At 34.8% G+C, this 20,446-nt stretch overlaps 1 protein-coding gene across 1 annotated transcript; it reads right to left on the bottom strand.

Annotated features, from left to right (window-relative positions):
* Positions 1–5,742: 5,742 nt before the first annotated feature.
* LOC128231563 (ribosomal protein S6 kinase-related protein-like) lies at positions 5,743–20,444 on the bottom strand. Its single transcript, XM_052944561.1, has 14 exons — positions 20,283–20,444; positions 18,852–19,064; positions 18,379–18,462; positions 17,784–17,852; positions 16,849–16,921; positions 16,520–16,627; positions 12,318–12,358; positions 11,197–11,224; positions 10,831–10,920; positions 9,657–9,745; positions 9,083–9,193; positions 8,005–8,106; positions 7,520–7,621; positions 5,743–7,258 (listed from the first exon to the last, which is right to left on the bottom strand). The coding sequence occupies exons 1-14, from the start codon at positions 20,340–20,342 to the stop codon at positions 7,205–7,207; spliced, it is 1,224 nt and encodes a 407-aa protein (XP_052800521.1). The 5' UTR covers positions 20,343–20,444; the 3' UTR covers positions 5,743–7,204.
* Between the last annotated feature and the right edge of the window lie 2 nt (positions 20,445–20,446).

The raw sequence follows: 20,446 nt of genomic DNA, 5'->3' as shown, positions 1-20,446 counted from the left end.
AACTGATAATCGCCGAGAATGCAAATACTCGCGGAAACATAGCACAAATAAGTCATAACTGTTATTAGTTGTATATGTATTAAATGCTGGTAGTGGGCAGAAATTATGGTTGGCCATATATCGAAAATACAGTAAATTTATAACATAAAGCCGCGGAACATCCAGACAGCCTAATGGCGCTCAACATAAGCAACATACATGGTCACCATTTATTGTTTTTAATTATTTTATTTTTTAAACATGAATCTGTCAGACATTATTCTGCATAAAGTTTTCATAATTGTATCTTAAAATAATCATAATTACAAAAAGGTGAAAAAGAAAGCTCGTCAGAAATCTACAAAAAGTCCATTTTGGACGGACATTTTGTGTTATTGTTTATCGTACTGTGGTTCTGAAAGTCCTTCAACTTGCCGTATATATTATGCATGTGTTTACATATTTAAGGCATATATATATTATAAACGTATTTTTATAAAAGTATATTATATGTATACAATGTAACGAAAAAGGCGAGTTATCTTTTTCACAGTAACGTAATCTTCGAAAACTACGATATTTTTTAAACATGTAGATAATAATACTTTTGTTTCGACAGAAATGTTTCTGATGTTTTTAAATAAAGCAAAGCAAATTTTAGATTTTCTTTACTGTTATCGGTGGTGTCCAGTTGAAAAAGTGTAGATTGCGATGTCATCGAAACAGCATTTACGTCATCGTCATCCGTTTCTACGGTGAATACCGTGCTGCCTACTTCCGTGCTACTGTTAACATCTATCGTCTGGTCCAGGTTGGTGAAGGACAATCCAGATATATCTTGAAATGCATTTCAGGAGCGATTTAAAAGATTGATGACAAAATGAGTCACGTTCTCTCAGTATTTTTTATAAATTTATTTTATATTTTAACCGTTCCCTGCTCTTTTAAGTTTACTCTCCGACGGCACCAAGACGAGACTCAATGTAAACGGCGTTTCAAAATTCCGCGTTCTTTTTGAGAGACGAAAAGTTCCTTTCTAAATATTACACACAAAATGTAAAGTCTCAATAAAAAATAGAAGAAAATGTAAATCTTATAAAAAGATGGATACTTTTTTTCGCGCAATCAAACATGAACGCTCGACCCGGGGCGAGCAAGTCAACGCAGAAATGACGTTTTTCAGGTATTGGTATAATAATATTTTGGAAATCGGCAAAAATAAACTGAAATTATATCATTTTACCTTTAACATAGATAACACAAAATAAAAACCAAACTCCGCGTGTAGTCATCATGGTTGCAATAACCGGATCAGATATGTCGCATCGTGTCGCTGAAAAAGCAAAGTTTTGTTAAAATCAACTAGCAACTACGGGGAAAAACTATTTTCGACCTCTTCGTGACTTCTAAAAGTTCATTTGGTAATATCGAACACTATACATGTTTTTCATTCGTATGAGAAGGTTCATATAAAGAATAGACACTGCGTCTAAGATTTAACATAAACATTTTTATGTACTAATAGAGAGGTAAATGATATGTTCATGGCGCTAATGTTCTGAACATAAACATCTACCATGATAAATTAACCTGATTAAATTTTGAAGTACCTTCACTGAATTCTTTGGGTTCGGCTTCTTATACAACGAGGTCAAAGCCAATAATCTTATTACCTTGGCCACTCAAAAAATGATTTTTTTTTTAAATGTCCAATGTCTTGCTAGCACGACCTTTATTTTCTTAATGTCAAAATGCACTAACTACCCTATTTGTGGCAACTCTTTCATTTGCTTGTATTTTGGAAGTGTCATTGAATTACATAGTCTTTGAGAATATGAAATAACTAATTTGTTTGTACAAAATCAGCAAGATCGCTGAAATAACACCCCAAAATCTTTTTACCTTGAAATGTAAGTTACATTTTAACATTATTTTTTATTTAAAAATCAAAACATTTTAACATTATTTTTTGTCATATATATGCACGAGATCAACATTTATTTATACACGCGAAAGAAGAAATTATGATCGTTATAAATACAAAAAACCCTGAACGTATGTCATTGATTTTTGGATGACATATTATAATTTTTCAGTACTTTGCGACCATGAAATTCCAAACAAAACCACCGACAATAGACTAAATCGTCGAATATTTTCCTTATATCGCACGCCTGTGAAATACGACGAAAAAGACGTTTCGCTATTTATGCAAGTGACTAATGAACTAGAATCGGACAACAAACGCGCGTGATATTCAAATAATTAAGGGAAATGGACAATTAATGACATAAGGCAAAATTCTGATTTTAGTTTTTTTCTACTCACAAGAAATATCAAACTTTAAAAATAGCATCACTCGAAATGGTTTCGTTTGTATTTTCTTAACAATTTATTAACAATGAAATAATGTACAGACTTTTGTGAAAGTATCAATGAAATTCAAATTCATTATAACGACCTATGCGTCTTCACAAAACATGAACACGAAGAGTTTGCACAAACTCATAAAAGCGCAATGGTTCCTTACATGGGTCCAAGAGTTATAAATATTTAGCAGTCCACAATTTCTAATCATCATATATGTTATAATCTATGTCCCATGTTTCATGAATTTTCTTGCAGACCTTCCGAGTAAGGCATTAATTCACAATACCATACATGAATGATCAACCCTTCAGTGGTTTCTGAGTTATTCCTCAGACAAGCTTTGTTTGAAAAACAATCCTATCAAAAGCGACCAAGTTTCAAAATTCCTTTGCTGCACGTAACTTCACATTGCTATCAATTAATGTTCAGAGCTTCATTCAGTTCCTTCCAGAAGTGTTCCAGTCGTGTATCTCACAAACTTTTATTCAAGAAATTCAAAGAACAAGGGGAGATAAATGTGTTACAGTTAGACCAAGAGTTATATTTGTTGCCTTGATTGTCAACTTTAAAACCTTTGGAGGGGAGATAACTTTAGACAAAGGGAGAGGGTGAGAATACTGATAAAAACAACATAATGTTTCTCCCTTTCATGAAAAGGAGACACATAATGATTTGGTGACCAAGAGAGACACAACGGAGATTGTTATCTTATTTTACTATGTAAAAATACTTCACAATATAAAAAACAATATGAAAATGCAGTCAGTATAATGGCATCAATGAAGACGAAAACATGCAGATTATACAAGTATAAATTAACACATTATGCATAGTGTAACAGTTGTAAAGTGCATATACATGTTTATAGAAATCATTGTAATTGTATGAACTTCAAAATAAGAAGCATGTCATTGTATAGCTAGGCAAAGTGATCTAACATAAAACAGAAAAAAATATCAGACTCAATAAACGAGTACTCTATCATATATGAAATCTGATAGCTTATAGAATCAGTCTGGAGTTAGCCACCAGAGTGGACACCATTACTAATGTCCATTTCCAAAGGCCATGATATTGTTCCCATGGTGGAGGGTGCAACTCTAACAATCTTCCTATTTTAATAAGATGTTATTAAAATAGAGACTGATAAAGATACTTTGGCCACGTTATAATGGAATGAGAATGATAAATAATGCCCCTTTAATCAGCCCGTATATAGCCAGGTGCAGACAAGGGAAACTTCATAAGCAAATATATACCACAAATTTAATATCATCAGAATATATCATCACAAGCAAAAGCAATCATATTTGTCCTGTTTATAATGAATCTGTTACTGAAATGCTTATAACTCTTTCCCCAAAAAACAAAGTACCTAATGCCTCGGGCAACATGTACACCAAGTTCCATTTAAATATCATGAACATTATTATTAATACTTTCATTTTAGTAAAGTTTAATGCTTTTGCACTATGACAACCTATAACATAGACGATGAAGACATCAAGGCTATCACAATAACCCAACTTGTGTTTTCTTAGAAAACAGACAAGATTGAAAATAAATATTAAAGCTGAAATTGAAAAAGTGAGTTTTAATTATTTACAATCAACTGAGTAATCATCCTTTTTAGTTTTTTTTCTTGCTATACATTTAACATGCAACAAAGCTACACCATATACCATAAATTATGTACTTTGGCTAAACAACCAGAAAGTTATTAAATAAAAATTACAGCATTCAAATAAATAAAGAAAAAGAATACCTAGTTAAAAGAAATCAAAGAAAGTTTACAAAGAAAGGATTGGGACTATGCATAACAAGAAACATCTCAGGTTTATAATATTATCCTTACCTCGGCCATCTTATTGTAGTATGATTCAATCAATTTTTCATATCCTTTATTCTTGGTTGTAAATTGTAATGATTACTGGAAATATTGCTCTAGGCTTTCTTAGATTTAACTGTTTAATTCTTAGTTGTATTTCTGACACTTCTGCTACATATATTTTTTTTTAAAAACATGAGCTTTCACTATTTGGATCTATGTTTGGTAATTAGATAGCCCTATGGTCTGTATGATCATCTTAGTTTAATGATTATGAGGAACTCATGAACACTAGTCAAAAATTGTCATCAAAATAAATTCACAAGAATTGCTTGCTTTATTCCAAATTCCAACATTTTAACACTATATATCAAAGTTGCAAAACTACAACAGTGATATCTTTGAAATGAGTCAGAATACATGTACTTTAAAATATTTACAAAATGTTCAAACACTTCCAACAGCTCTCTCAATCACTTCTTTATATTTTGAAATAAGAAAGATTTATGAATTTATGTGAAAACAAATGATCTGTTTATGTTTGCTTAGTATTAAATTAAAGTTTCTGATTGTTGGCCGCCTTAAAACAATAAATGTTTTCAATCTTTTACTTTTTGACAATCTGGACTTGTTTAAAAACTATTTTTTCCAAAGGAATTTTAAGAATAAAGACATTATTGCACATACAAAATGTCATGGTGACACAATGTATCACATACCTGACCTAACACAGAAACCTGGGGTATTTCTAGTTCTATTATTTCCTTTATAATCACAGTAATCAAATCTTCTATCTTACCGTTTCTATGATTTAAACATACAAATGAGCATTGATTTACTAACCAGTCCTCTCAGATCATCTTGAAAAAAGGGGTTAATCCAAAATTATCACAACAGTTTTGGTGTTAGCATAATTACAACAAAGCAGGTAAACAATAGAATGGCACACAATGATTTGCATCTAGGCAAGACGTTATCAACATATTTGAGGTAAAATAAAAGGTTAGTATAAACAAATTTCCAAAATGAATTGTAACAGAAAAGTAACAAATGCCACCAGCTGGCCAATGCAGACAGACGGATAACCACTTGCAAGATAAATGGTGTCTTGTGGACAAGGAAAAAAAAACCTGTTGACTTTATACTGGAACATCGTCAGAAAAATATTAATAACAGTAAACAGTAACTACACTTTTAAAAATCATGATCAGCAAATATGAAAATCTCTTCAACAGTGTTTTGAGCAAGAGTTCCTGTCTAATGCTGCTTAAAACATCACCTGGATCACATCAAAAATAACAACAACATCAACTTTCCTGCCTAACAACCTTGAGATAATAGACTTGAAGTAAACTCTATTACAGAGGTTTTAATTGGTTCGAAATAATTCAGATGAAATGTAAATGATTTTAATGTAAACCTAACTGCAAACAAGTTCCCAATAACCATTGTTTTCATGAAATTTAAAATCACCTTTTAATCTTACTGTTATTCCTCTGTGCGAAAAAGTGCAAACTAAAATATCATAATTAAGGGACAAATTACAGAATTAGTTTAGAGATATATGTCCTTTTGAAATCATCTTCATTAAAACATGTGGTAAAACTATCGTGGTATTCAAGTATCATTATTATATAACACCAAAAAAAATGTGTAAAACCTATAAAAATGTAAATTCAAAAAAGGAAAAATTTAAGAATTGTATTGAGATGAACTAATGATGCAATTGTTAACATGAGCGCCGTGGTGAAAATGCCAAATGCTTGCCTGTTTTTTTGTTGTTGAATACGCCACTTAGTATATGTAATATATCACTGAATAACATACATTATTAATGAAATAAGTGCATGTCAAAAACAGGTGCTATAACTTATATTGAGGATCATATGGAGTTAGCTAACTGTCTTGCAGCCATGAACACTAAGATGAAGTGTTATGTCCCTTAGCATAATTAAATTTTTGAGATATGATCAACAGCCCCGACATGCTGAAAAACTCAACCCAACTTTTTAAGTCAATCAGCAGACATAATTTCTTTTTAGGATATTTACAAGCGAGCATACCCCTGAACAAACAATTCTCTTCTATATGGTGGAGTAAGAGTTGTATGAGTAAGTTATCAACTACACAAATGCATTGTCAGATCTATAAAAGAATCATTTGCATTAACCAATTCATTAGCATTTAATGTGTCTTATCATTTCACAATGAATACACAACCTCTATAGATGATTCACATAATAAAATTGTATGTAAGAGTACATTATTTTTCATAACCGAGTAAGCTACATGTACATCGAGTAATTTTACAAGAAAATGCCATTGTTAAAGAAATAATGTTATCTGCTTAATCACCCCTCTTTGTCCATCTCACTTTGTCCATCTCACTGAGTCATGGATTCTGGTTATTCTCTCTTTCCGACACTCATCAAAGCATATCTCTTCTAGAACTAATCTGGTTCACAATACATAGATCCAGTCAGGTAGACTGGTTTACAACACAGAGAACTAGTCTGGTTAACTGGCTTATGATAGACTGGTACAATACAGAGAACCAGTCTGGTAGACTGGTACATAGTAGATTGTTACATAACACAGAGAACCAGTCTGGTAGATAAGAACATGGTTAACTGGTACATAACACAAAGAACCATTCTGGTAGACTGGTACATGGTAGACTGGTACAAAACAGAGACGCAGTCTGGTAGACTGGTACATGGTAGACTGGAACATAACACAGAGAACCAGTCTGGCAGATTAGTACATGGTTGACTGGTACATAACACAGAGAACCGTTCTGGTAGACTGGTACATAACACAGCAGATGTGACATCTGTCCAGCAGGTGTATAAATATCAGGAGAGGATCACAGTGGCCAATGCTGGGGTCACTAACATATGTTAGGCATGATCCCCCCAGGCAGTATATGGCTTGGTGGACACACATTCCAGACCCTTGTATAACCAGCATACAGTTGAAATTGTCCTCTTACATATTGCTGTTGTGCCTCTACACATGCAGTGAACGTCATACATACACAGGTCTGTCTGCTCCATTTGGAAGGTTCCATACACAGTCAAACTGTAGAAAACAAAACATTATGATGACAATATGGTTTAACAGAAAGCACACCTTATTAAAAAGTTTTCTAAAACAAAATGTATCAGAATGTCTACAATTAACATGTACTTTCAAAGACATTGCAGAAGCACTATTGCAGAAGCATTACTTTGGAATGAAAGAATTCCACTTAAACTTTTAAAGCCTTTTATTTTACTACTCCTGAGCATAAAGCTGCATAACAATTGTACACAACAGGTGCTAGTATAGACTATGTCTTACATCTTGAAAGCTGTCATTTGAATGTGTAGAGCCAGGTGCAAAACTGTAGCTGGTGCCAGTCATGGGGAAGAAATCTTGTCCCACCAGCTGCCGGGGACTTATCTGGAGTGTATATAATACATGTTTATACATCATAGCTATTAAGAAATTGGATACCAATTTGTATAATGTCATTTGCATTAAGTTGCTGATATAATTATCTGCTATAAACACCTACTCCCGTAAAGATTAAAATCTACCTAGAGGAGGACTAAACTGTTCTTAATCCTACTCTAATATCACTTTGCCGAAATAAGCTAGGTTATATGGGAAATATAAGTTATTGTAGGTGGGGGACTTGAGATATTGGGGGAATATAATTTATGTTTTATTAATCAATGACTTTCTCATAGAATTTATATTCTGTCCCAAATAAAGAATATAAATTAAACAAGTATGTTTCTGAATAGCGTCCACAATTTCATGGAGGTTTTGAAGACCCATACCTTTCTCTCTATGACATCAGTGAAGTTTAGGCGGCTAAAGAGGGTCATATTCTGCAAGGAATACAGGTCAACCAGTCTCTTTGCAGGGCTCTTCATCAGCAACTGTAGGAGGGGAATAATTACACCAATATACAGGCTAGTTTAGTTAATGCTAGTACAGTACAAGGGGTGGAAAAAAAAGATCCTATCTGCTTCTTGGTTTAATGTCACTACGATATATTTTACGACAGACAAGGCCCAGTTTAATAGCTCACCAAGATCTCATGTGAGCTATTAGTTAGAAACACATCCGCAGCAGAGCAGACAACCCAATTATAAATCATACACAGCTTGCCTACAAAGCCAATAATTAGCATTATAAAGTTGTACTTTACTGATACACTCTGCCTTGTGACACCAGATCACTTTCAGCAAACCAGGGCAGTACCAAAGTACTTGAAAAGGGAATCTTCTATCAATTTATGCCCGGTCATGAAAAAAGACACCCATGTTTCATATACCTTAGTTACAATGTTCTGTGCATAAGGATATTTGCCTTACACAATCTTGGTTGTGTACTAGATTAAGAAGAACAATAGATCTGAAATCCTACTGTTCAAACTTTTCTTTAATATCCTCATTTTTGAGATATTGGAGATCAAACATATGCTTTTGTTGTGATTTTATTTCAATAGTACCGTAATACTAGCTCTACAAAACTGCTACATTTCCTGAATAGCTGTTCTCACTGCCTTGTTGGTCTTGTTTCCAGATTGGAAAACATCTTGATTTATTTGGATATCTTAAGAATGGGGAAATCAAAATAAATCTGAATGGTATGATATTTTATTCATTTTTTAGTTTCTAATATCCTTAATGACCTGATGCAGAGAAAAATGATAGGAAAAAATGGACTTTTTGTTTCCGAACCGGGATATAAATTGACAAAAGTTTCAAGATTGGAAAATAATGAAGGTTGATCCCTTTGTTTCCCAATCTGGCGTTTTCTCAACTGATTATTGAAGATAAAGAAGCTTTGTACTCTAAAAAGAAATATTGGAGATAAACAAAAAGCTGAGTAAATGACCACAGTAGCTACCTTGTTGACAATATCCTGAGCTGCATCTGAGACAATGTCGGGACATAAGTAATCACAGTCTATCACACGCTGGGCCATCTCAATATGGTCCGCGGCACCATCAACAGGGTACTAGAAAAAATGTAGAATTTTTGGAATATGCTTATTAAAACAAATATATATAAACAGTCTACAATCAACAAAATACTGGAATAATGTTCACTTTATCTTTTGGTACATACTGCACAACTGACCAAACCTTCAGTGTTTAATTATAAAGAAAGTAAGAAACTGCCTTAGCCTTATTGCCTTTTTCTGCTTTCACAAATTTATTCCAAGGCGCTTGATCTCAGGTTCCTAATTCCCTGACTATTCCCTGAGATTTGCCCAATTCCCAAATTTCTCTGACAGAATTCAAAACTTCCTGACTTTTCCCTGACCCTTGGAACCCTGTTTGAGTTTTATTATTCTTATCTAATAATAATGGTAGCTAAAAATATACATATAACATGATGGACAAACCTGAACTTGGATGTTTTGTCCTTACAATAAAGATCTTATCCAAACAAGCAATAAACACTACAAAGGAGCTGACCTTTCCAACAAGCATGGCATACACCAGGATTCCAAGTGACCACCAGTCTGCAGTGTGTCCGTATGGGTAAACTGCTAATACTTCTGGTGCTAAAACAAACATGTTCAATTCTGCTCAGGTTTTGTATTAAAATCTCATTCTAGTTTTACTAAAAAGACGGTCTGCAGCTGGAATATATCACTTCATATTTGTTTCCAATGAAGAAATCAGTACAGGTGTCCTTTTTAAGAACCCAATGGTCTCAATGAAATACCAATATCTAATCATCCTAAAATGATTTCAAAACAGGAAAAGTATTTTGAAAATCATTTATTAGCAATTATATTACAATTCACTGAGTAAGCATTACATTTACAATGTGGCTATCCAATCCGATAATGGTGTTAAGTATTGGATATGATTTATCAAGGCACAGAAAGGGCAACTTGCCCATGTACTGCAGTGTAGGAGCAGAGAGGGCAACTTACCCACGTACTGCAGTGTAAGAGCAGAGAGGGCAACTAACCCACATACTGCAGTGTAGGAGCAGAGAGGGCAACTTCCCCACTTACTGCAGTGTAGGAGCAGAGAGGGCAACTTGCCCACTTACTGCAGTGTAGGAGCAGAGAGGGCAACTTGTAGGAGCAGAGAGGGCAACTTGCCCACGTACTGCAGTGTAGGAGCAGAGAGGGCAACTTGCCCATGTACTGCAGTGTAGGAGCAGAGAGGGCAACTTGCCCACGTACTGCAGTGTAGGAGCAGAAAGGGTCACTTGCCCACGTACTGCAGTGTAGGAGCAGAGGGCAACTTGCCCACGTACTGCAGTGTAGGAGCAGAGAGGGCAACTTGCCCACGTACTGCAGTGTAGGAGCAGAGAGGGCAACTTGCCCACGTACTGCAGTGTAGGAGCAGAGGGGGCAACTGACCCACGTACTGCTGCAGTGTAGGAGCAGAGAGGGCAACTGACCCAGGTAATGCAGTGTAGGAGCAGAGAGAGCAACTTGCCCATGTACTGCAGTGTAGGAGCAGAGAGGGCAACGTACCCATGTACTGCAGTGTAGGAGCAGAGAGGGCAACTGACCCACCTACTGCTGCAGTGTAGGAGCAGAGAGGGCATCTGACCCATGTATTGTAGTGTAGGAGCAGAGAGGGCAACTAACCCATGTACTGCAGTGTAGGAGAAAGGGTAACTTACCCATGTACTGCAGTGTTCCACAGACTGTCCTTGTCTTTTCACCTCGAGCAAGCCATTTTGCAAGGCCAAAGTCTGTCAACTGTAGATGGCCTTAAGAAAAACATAAATAAAAATTGCCACCTCTGATGATGTTTTTTATAAAAATTATGGTATATATTTGAAAACTTATTATGGTTAAAAAAATAAATATGTTTTTGTTCAATAGCATATCAACATGATTATTTCATCAACAAAATCTTTAAAAAATGCCAGAAAATGTTAACTATCAAGAGTCTCACTTTAATTTGATTTGAGAGGGATTAAATGAAGATTTAATTTTTTACAACCAAAACAAAACCAGACAAATATAAATCATGAAGCTCATACCTTCTGCATCAAACAGGAGATTCTCCATCTGCAAAAGAGCTATAACATTACCAAATGACAAAATACAGTATATCAATAAACAAGAGTGTCACCAGGTGAAGTGGAAAAAAAGGCAATTCAAGTCTTATAAATCGTGAGTATTGCACTATTGGTAAAATATTGACTGGAGGTGATAACTCAAGCAATAAAATCGTTGTCTCATTCGTTATCAAAAAAGGTTTGTGAAACTATGTCCATGAACATTATTATCAAGTTCTATAAAGATTTGGATAAGAGCTGTTGAAGATAGAGAGAATCAAATTCTATATCTTACTCATACAAATAGATTTGAATAAAGACACAGAAAACGATGTTTGGTCAAATTTTGACAATTGAAGAGTCATGAATAATGACTGAAGCAATGTTACTAGATATCATAAATTGTCCATGACATTATTGCTGTAACTATTATAATCAAGTGTGAAGGTGCAGACTTTCTGGTGGTGCCCATGATAGTGGTGACACATATAATTCCCTACCGAAAATATAAAACTATCATCTGCTTAAAACAGACTTTCATACTGGTAATGGTTATAAACTGTTCCAGTACCAGTCAGGCTTAGTCTTTGTTCTGTGTTACCTGGGATTCAGGGATTCTTTTAAAGGATGTTTGTAAATATATAACTCACCTAAAATGAGCTAAAACTTTCTAAATTGAGTGCTTGCAAGTACAAAAACTTCAAAAGGTGAAAGGTTGGAAAATTTGGTTATCAAAACCTGGTGGCAATGTTACATTTATACATTTTCTATAATCTCTAAAAAAATCATTGTCTAAATACAATTTTGTGGAGTTGGCATGTTTCAAATCATTTCATACATGGTCAGAATTGTTGAACATTAATGATAATGGAAACATTCTTTGTTTTCGAGATAATTGATCTTACACGGCTAAAAAGTACCAAAGGTAATAGCAGAAAGTTCTAACTTCCACTTGCAAATTCTAAACAGAGTATTGACTGTTTGCCAACTAGTAGTGCACCAGTGTGACAGGTTTCATCTTTACAGTCCTGTATTAAACTTCATCCCTATAACAGCATTTATATACAACAGAAATTCTATCACCAATCCAAGATTCAAATTACCTTCATGTCTCTGTAAATAACCCCCGACTTATGAAGATAATCTGAAATACAGAAGTAAATCAAATACAGCTGTTCACTGACAATGTTTTGTTACAAGTTGTTGCTAGCAAAAGTTACTAACAAAATTTTTTTTTTAACAATTAAGGTTAAATGTTAATCAAAGCAAATGCTATTAAACATTTTGAATAATGACAATAATACATCTATCAGTTTGTACCGTTAATATCAATTTGAGTCACCTTATTTGAATTTTTTAACCATAATTCTTTTTTCTCAATAAAAGACCTACTGGTAATAAAGCCTCAATACTTAATACGTGCTGATAATGTATTAAAATATACATATATATATAAACGACCAATAGCACAGCAAGCAGATGCAAACATTCATCTGTTGTTGTGGTTATTCAGTCAGTAAGGGACATAACTTGACTATTACTATAGCATGAGTTATGGGTTACATATACATAAGCATATTCTCAGTGGTAACATGTGTATCAAGCTTCAGAATATGCAGAACCTTTCCTTCTAACTTATTAGCAAGTATTTGCACAACAACATCAATGCAAATGAAAACAACATAGTCCGGCAGCCAAATGGGATATTTTGGCTGAACCTTGCATCGGAGTGTATAGAAAATGTTTTTAGCTTTTTAAGTAGTTAAGACCCCCTAGTTAAGGAATCCGTTTGATGGCCTCACACCACCCTTCAAGATGGCTTCCAAGATGGCCGCCAAATTTTATCAAAATCAACAATTGACTAGTAATTGTGTATAAATGCATTAATTCCTGTTCAAAATTATACCATTATGTATTTTTATTGCAAACAGATCCATTCTAAAATATTTCATATCATAATTAAGCCATCATGGCATCCAAAATGGCCGCCAAAACAAAGAAAATTGACAATTGAGTTAGGTTTTGTTTCAAATACCATCAATTGTTATACACATGTATCTCGTTTTTACATTACAATATAGGTATCACAAATGACATTATATTATTACATATTAACCAAGATGGCGTCCAATATGGCCGCCAAAATAAACATTAATTAACACAGACTAAATGAAACGAGCACAACCGTTTACATATATGTATAAAAAACAATGGCATTTTTTTTTTATTCCAATTTACTTCGTAAGAACTACTGACAGAAACATTTGTAAGTGGTATTATAGACAGCATGGGTGACCTCAATAAAATTCTTTCAGAGCTGTAATCTAGAAGCAGAACATGAAAGCTATGGATAACTGTGTTATAAAGTCATTGCTGATCATGATGCTTCACATCATAGCTGAAAAAGAAACTGATTAGGGTTTTCATTTGGTAGCTATTAAATCTACGATCCCCTACTTCTTTGCAGCAAGACACGTGCATTACGTTTGGTATTGCCGCTCCTATTTACTATCTAAGGAGTAAATGCCCGGTTCATGCAGGGAAATATTTCGGAAATGGAAGCATGTGATGCGTCAAATCTTAAGCTTTTGGAACAGCATTTCGAGTGATATGTTCATTGAGACTGGTATGGAAAAGAAGGCATTATTGGTATTACATTAAAATCCGACACACCCAAGATATGGTCGCCTGGTCTACACATTTGTAGCAGGTTGGAGGCAGATATCTCAAGCCTTGCAAATAGTGAACAAGTTAAGCCATCTAATGCTAAACCCAAAGAGGAAATGAAGGCAAGAATATTGAGTGACTGCAACGATCATAGATCACTGCAGGGAGCGATAAATGACTGTATGAATCCATTGGAGCCGTCGAATTACCCTGATGAAATCATCAACTTAGTTACAGGTCAGATAGCACAAGAAACTGTAAATGTTGATCAAGATGTTGAAATTGGAATCAAACAAATGAAGGAATTTGAAAATGGTTGGCCAGGGAGTCTCAATGTCAAGATAAGTCGCAAGATCAGGTGCCGTATTCACTAACGTCTTTAGTCTGAGTTTAAGACTCAGGCTCAAAAAACTGAATTCTTATATGTTTGAAAATATCTCTAATATAACTATTGACAATATATTCTTATGTTATAGCATTTTTATAACAACATTAAATGTTCGCTTTTCTGAGCCTGAGTCTCTAACTCAGACTCAGAACGTAGGTGAATACGGGCCCCGAACACAAGCAGAAACACGAATGGGTATACAAACTGGTGATACGAAGGTCTTTAAGACATAATTAATTTTCACAAGAGTGATCAGCCTTCAAGCGAGCTCACATGACTTTGATGTGAAAGGTTGCATGAGTTGTCCCATGTTCCAACAGCGATGTTTTGAATGTGACTTGCCAAATCCAAATATGTGCTGAAAAAGTATTTGCAAGTTCAGGTGTCAGCACGTTCTGCAACAAAGCAAGTAACATCGATAATTATAGACGGCTACTTATCTTCGCCAGATACAGGCAATACAGCACAGAAACTGAAACAAGGGAAAACAGAAGATCACATACGTAGCGCGTACATCAGTTGTCAACTGCAATGCAAATTCCTCCTCAGAAAGAGATCATGTCGGTAGCAACATTTCATTCCCTAGACATGTGCGTGCTTATTGTTATTGGAGATGAAGATTCACCAATTGAAGTTACACCAACTGTGATAATTACGCGTCATGACATGCGCAACACACATAAAGAAGCTGACAACATTGTTGCCCATCAAATTGTTAGTATAGTAAAGGCAAATGATGCAGGCATTTGAGTACTTTCAGAAGATACCGATGCTTTGTACTTCTTCTTCACCATTACCTGGAACAGTTACGGAATAACCTGTGAAAGACAGACTATTGACAGATATAACAGCCACAGTCAACAAATACAAACGCATAGTTCCAGATTAACTTGCAGCACATGCACTATCAGGATCGGATACTACTACTTTCTGCTACGGCATAGGTAAGGGCATAGTATTGTAGGTACTGAAAGCGAGTATCACTCATGTGTGTTTGAGATGAAACATCTGACTACTCGACAGTCAACCGAGGATCAACTCGTTTCATTTCGCAATGTTACAACATGGATGTTGTTGACGACGACATGTCAGAAGTTCTACAAAAGGTATTAAGTTCTAAGGTTAGGAAAGCGACATCGTGTGCACCAAAGCTTGCTTCTCTACCCCTAACAACAGAGGCATTTAATGATAATATCAAGGGAGCACATTTTCAAACGTGTGTTTGAAATTGTGCAGTTAAATCAGACCAACCAAACCTGGACCCGTTTGAACTGGTTGGGAAAAAAGGACATGCGATCTTTGGTCCCAATAATATTACCAAAACAATTTTCAGTGGCCTCATATGATTTCAGTGGCCTCATATGATGTGCTTAAAATGATAAAATGTTTGTGTCAGTCAAATACTCAATGCAACACTCTTGCTGTCGTTGCAACAATGTGCATATGTCATGTTCAATATTTAGTAAATGTCAAGCATAAGAAAATTGCCACAATAAGCAAACAAAATGAATATATAAATCTTTGAGTTAACAAACTAACTTTTCTATTTAAGTTAGAACAGATGTAGTAATTGTTCTAAAGCTATTAATACAAACCATAAACTACAGTGTAATTTTAAATAAAGAAAAATGCTATTGTTTTTATACATTTGTAAACAATTGTGCCCGTTTTATTTAGTCTGTGTTAATTTATGCTTTTTGGGCGGCCATATTGGACGCCATCTTGGTTAATATGTGTCTTTATAATGCTATTTGTGATACCTATATATAATACATTGTTATGTTAAAACGAGATGCATGTGCATAAAAATTGATGGTATTTGCAACAAAATCTAACTCAAATGTCAATTATTTTAGTTTGGCGGCCATTTTAGACGCCATTATGGCCTAAACATGGTATGAAATATTTTAGAATTGATCGGTTTGCAATATAAATGCTTTATGGTATAGTTTTGCACAGGAATTAAATCATCAAAACAAAATTACGAATTAATTGGTGATTTATATTAAATTTGGCGGCCATCTTGGACGCCATCTTGAATATCTCGATTTCCCCAAGGATGGCGCGAGGCCATCAAACGGATTCCTTAACTGGAGGGTCAAAGCTATTTTAAAACCCCAAAACATTTTCTATACACTCCGATGCAAGGTACTCGACTTCCGCTGCCGGACTAACAACAACGCCAGGGCTTATACCTCTATATTGTTTTTTCATAAAAACAGACAAGCTTCAAATTAGAACATAACTTACCTAGTGACATTGCCATTTCTGCAACATAGAGTTTCACTAATTTCTCTGGGAAAAAACCATGAAACGTCCACAGAGTGAACATGTCTCCGTATGGTACATAGTCCAGGACTGGAAACAGATAATTTGTACATGTTTTTGTTTGTTTTATAATGTAGTTTAAAACATAAGAACTAAACTGTACATTTTGTACATAATAAAAGCAGAATATGGTATGATGCAAATATTCCCAAACACCTATGCCACACACATAAATGTGCCATGGACGCATTGGTAAGTTTAAAAATGTATGTGAAGATTATCCATTTTGCATTACACTGTATGAAACTTACCTATGTAAAGATGTTTACGTGATTGCCAGTACTCATGACACTTGACGATAAATGGATGATCTCCCAAAATTGACTGAAAAAAGAAGAATTAAAGCTATATTGACTAAACTTCAAATGGGACCAGAAATGTGCATTGACAATTTATGAAAAGAATGCAAAAGCTGTGATGGAGGAAATAAAGATAATGATAGATTGATTGATTGATTAAAGTAAGAATTTCATTGAATCATTACATAAAATCTGGAATGAAAAACATTTGTAGAACATAAAATGCACTTTTATGTACAAACATGTATTGTATGTTTATAATTCTGTTATATAGCCTCTGGCTCAATCATTCATATAAAGCATATATAATCTTGCAGCTGCAGTACGTGCTATGCCACAGACCCGTAAGTCTATTGTTGGCAAAACAGATTCTGATTCTTGTTATATCAGTAACATGTGTGTATTTTTCAACTACATAGTAATTCTTAAAGTTAGTTTAAATAATTAGCTATTAGAGAAACATTTTTCCATCCAGTTTTGCGTATACTAGTCTTTAAGCCGTTGAACATATCAATATAAAAATAGCTTTTGATTACCAACATTTTGTTGTTCCCATATAATTCTAAACCCATTGGTATACACATATTTTTTTATGCTTGACATCCAAGATTCAAAGACCATTTTATGATAGTACATAAGCATTCCAGTTTCATTAGATTACCTTTGACAGTTTTTGAGTTATGGCCACGGTTAAGGTTTTTCATGAAGCTGTAGCCGACTATACTAAGGCTTTGACATTTCCTTGACTCTTTGAAAAACTGACAAACCAAAAATATACTGTAAGTACACACAAGGGGTACATGTACAATTGTCCTGTGGATAAGTAAATGTATATGTGAACATGCATTTGTTTACATGTGTATGTTTAAATAAATTATACTGGTAACCTGTATGGCAGCCTCGTCTTTACACTGCTGTATGGCACTCTCCACGATAATCTGCTTCTTGTCCAACACCTTACAACACATACAACAGCATCTCAGTAACATTAGCACACAGTATAAGTGAAACATAATAAATGTTGTAAACTTTCAAACTGACATGGTGGGATCTCACTAACTGTACAAGGTCACATCATATTGTGAATCATAATTCATCTCTAACAGTAATATTACTGTGCAGTTTACTGATAAGAGACAAGTAACATTTTATATTAATTTCTTTACATTTTATATTAATTTCTTTACAACTTACATGTGAAACAGTTTCAAGTCTCTCCTGGTATTCAGTTCAATTTTATTTGCAAACAATGATTAAGATGTTAGAAAAAGAAAGTGATTATCTTTAGATTTAATAGGTAAGAGTTTTTTTTAAGATACCAGTACAATACTTTGAAAACAATTGTTACTTCTTAAGAAAACATTGTATCCAGAACATAAACAAAGTTGCTTCCATACTTTTACAATAATATTTTCTAGTCATTATTTGCACAGAAGTAATTAAAGTTGAAATATAACAAATGCATTGTAAATGTCTGTTGACCTTCATTGCATAGTACAGTTTGTCATCTTCTTTGCGAACCTTCACCACATTTCCATATGCACCTTTGGCTATCACGTCAACAATCTGAAACAGAGCAAACAACTCCTTTACCAAATAGATCTAGGCTGCTAAAGCAGCTTGAAAATGCCTGTATTTATCTTCAAAGTCAGACAATGACAGACATACACATAATAGAAATATGTGTCAACAGACTGCACAAATTGCTGTGTGCACCTGTCGGGGTTTGAACCCACGACCTCTTGCTCTACAAGCGGACACTCTACCGCGTCGCTATAAACCTAGCTCCATAGCGAGACAGTATAAGTTATGCTATATACATACAGAATATATAATTGGTTACACATGACCCAAGAATTCATTATTTTCTCTTCGGCATGCCTTTAATGATAAATTATATGAGAAACAAAAAGAGTCAATACAAAATTTATGTTATGAATTGATAGTTAACTTACATCAAAGTCTGTGTCTTGACTCTTCACAGGAAAGTCGGGAAGAAACAATGCCTCAACCAGGGGCACTGCCAGCTGAGGCTGGGTTTTCTTCTTTGTGGCTACTTCATTGGCATCCATCTTGTCTATAGCATTTGTTGACTTTCCACGGAAAAGGCGCCAAGTACTGCCAGACTTTCCTTTGGAACTCGAAAAATCAACATTTGCATCTAGGACCTAAAGTAATAAAAATATCATTAACAGAATATCTATATTTTTACTATTAGTTTGGACTTTTGCAATCAAATCTTCTATCATTGGGACACAAACATTTTATCTTTCTAGATTAAGCCATTCAGGACTATTTGAGTTTTATTGTTTGATTCCCAGTCAAAACGCAACCCCAAACCTTCTTGTACAGGAGGAAATGCTCTAATGACAGTAATTTGGACTTACTGGCGGTTCAAGAAAACCTAAATAGGATTAAACAGTTTGGGCAGAACTGGCTCGAGCATAGGTGAAGTCATCACAAAGAAGCAAGCATCCATCATAACAACATATGTTATCCATGATGAAGAACTGCAGGTAGTTAAATGAGGCAGATATCTTGGGAGTACATATCAATTGAAAAGCTCTCCTGGAATACTCATATCTCTGTGACAGCAATTTATTTGCCTAAGCTTACTGCGCAGGAACTTCATGACTTTCCTGCATATTAATGAGACCCAGTACTACCATGCTCTTGTCAGGCCCTGTTGAAATATGAAGTTCCTGTTCGGAAACCCCACACTGGGATCAATTTCACATTAATTGTAGCTTGTACAAGTCGAGCATCCAGCCCCAAGCTTCCAGAAGTTAAGTCATCATCAGCACCAGAGGAAACACAATTAAGTGCCTGCTGCCTTTCTTCCATGCTGATGTATACCAGCCAGGTTTTTTCAACTATGCCATCAGATCTCTTAAACCAGCAAGCCAATACCGACTGTGTTGAGGCCTTAAAAATGTAACGGACTGCTGAAGGCGGCGGATTAATGTAACGCTCCGCTGTAGGCGGCAGATATGTGTTCATAGTATAACATTCTGTTATAGACGGAAGTATCTTAATAGTATGTATGTTAACTTGGTTGGTAATAGGCAAATTAGCAAAGCCTGGGTTCTGTGTGGATTGAAAATTTACTGTATATAAAGACCAGCAGAACCTTTCAGAGTCGAGCATGCTTTTCCCTGTAGGAATCTGTTAGCTTGTTTGGTCTCGGACGTTACAAGAATTTCAGAAGCATTGCCATTAACAGCAGGATGTGAATTTTATGTTTTAAACCACATTGGACGTATGCTTCCACATAGCTACTTGTAAGCTCATTTCTGTGAAGATGGGCCAGAGTGAGGTTTTTACACGATTTGAAAAAGAAAAGTTTGTCAAGCAAATGTTCTTCATTCATGAAAGATTACCCTCACCTGAGTATCAGGGACAGACTGCGTCTTCCGTATTGGTGACTTTTGATTAGTGTTGCCCATTTTATATTATATTTCAAATCCTTTACATAACAAAGCAAACAAATGTCTTAAAACGGAAAAATAACAAAAAAATATTCATTGTTGACTTTTTCAATTTCAACGAT

The sequence above is a fragment of the Mya arenaria genome, chromosome 4 (assembly GCF_026914265.1).
Source record: "Mya arenaria isolate MELC-2E11 chromosome 4, ASM2691426v1".
Classification (NCBI taxonomy): domain Eukaryota; kingdom Metazoa; phylum Mollusca; class Bivalvia; order Myida; family Myidae; genus Mya; species Mya arenaria.
The sequence above is the reverse complement of the archived record's forward strand: the minus strand, read 5'-3'. Positions and strand labels throughout refer to the sequence as shown.

What these genes read in the sequence shown, in the direction of transcription:
- LOC128231563 (XM_052944561.1), bottom strand. Translation starts at nt 20,342, where the DNA reads ATGGGCAACACTAATCAAAAGTCACCAATACGGAAGACGCAGTCTGTC. An exon ending in TTATTTACAGAGACATGAAG is followed by an intron (nt 11,225 to 12,317) that starts GTAATTTGAATC and finishes GCTCTTTTGCAG; the next exon opens with ATGGAGAATCTCCTGTTTGA. An exon ending in TCTCCTGTTTGATGCAGAAG is followed by an intron (nt 10,921 to 11,196) that starts GTATGAGCTTCA and finishes GTTTTTCTTAAG; the next exon opens with GCCATCTACAGTTGACAGAC.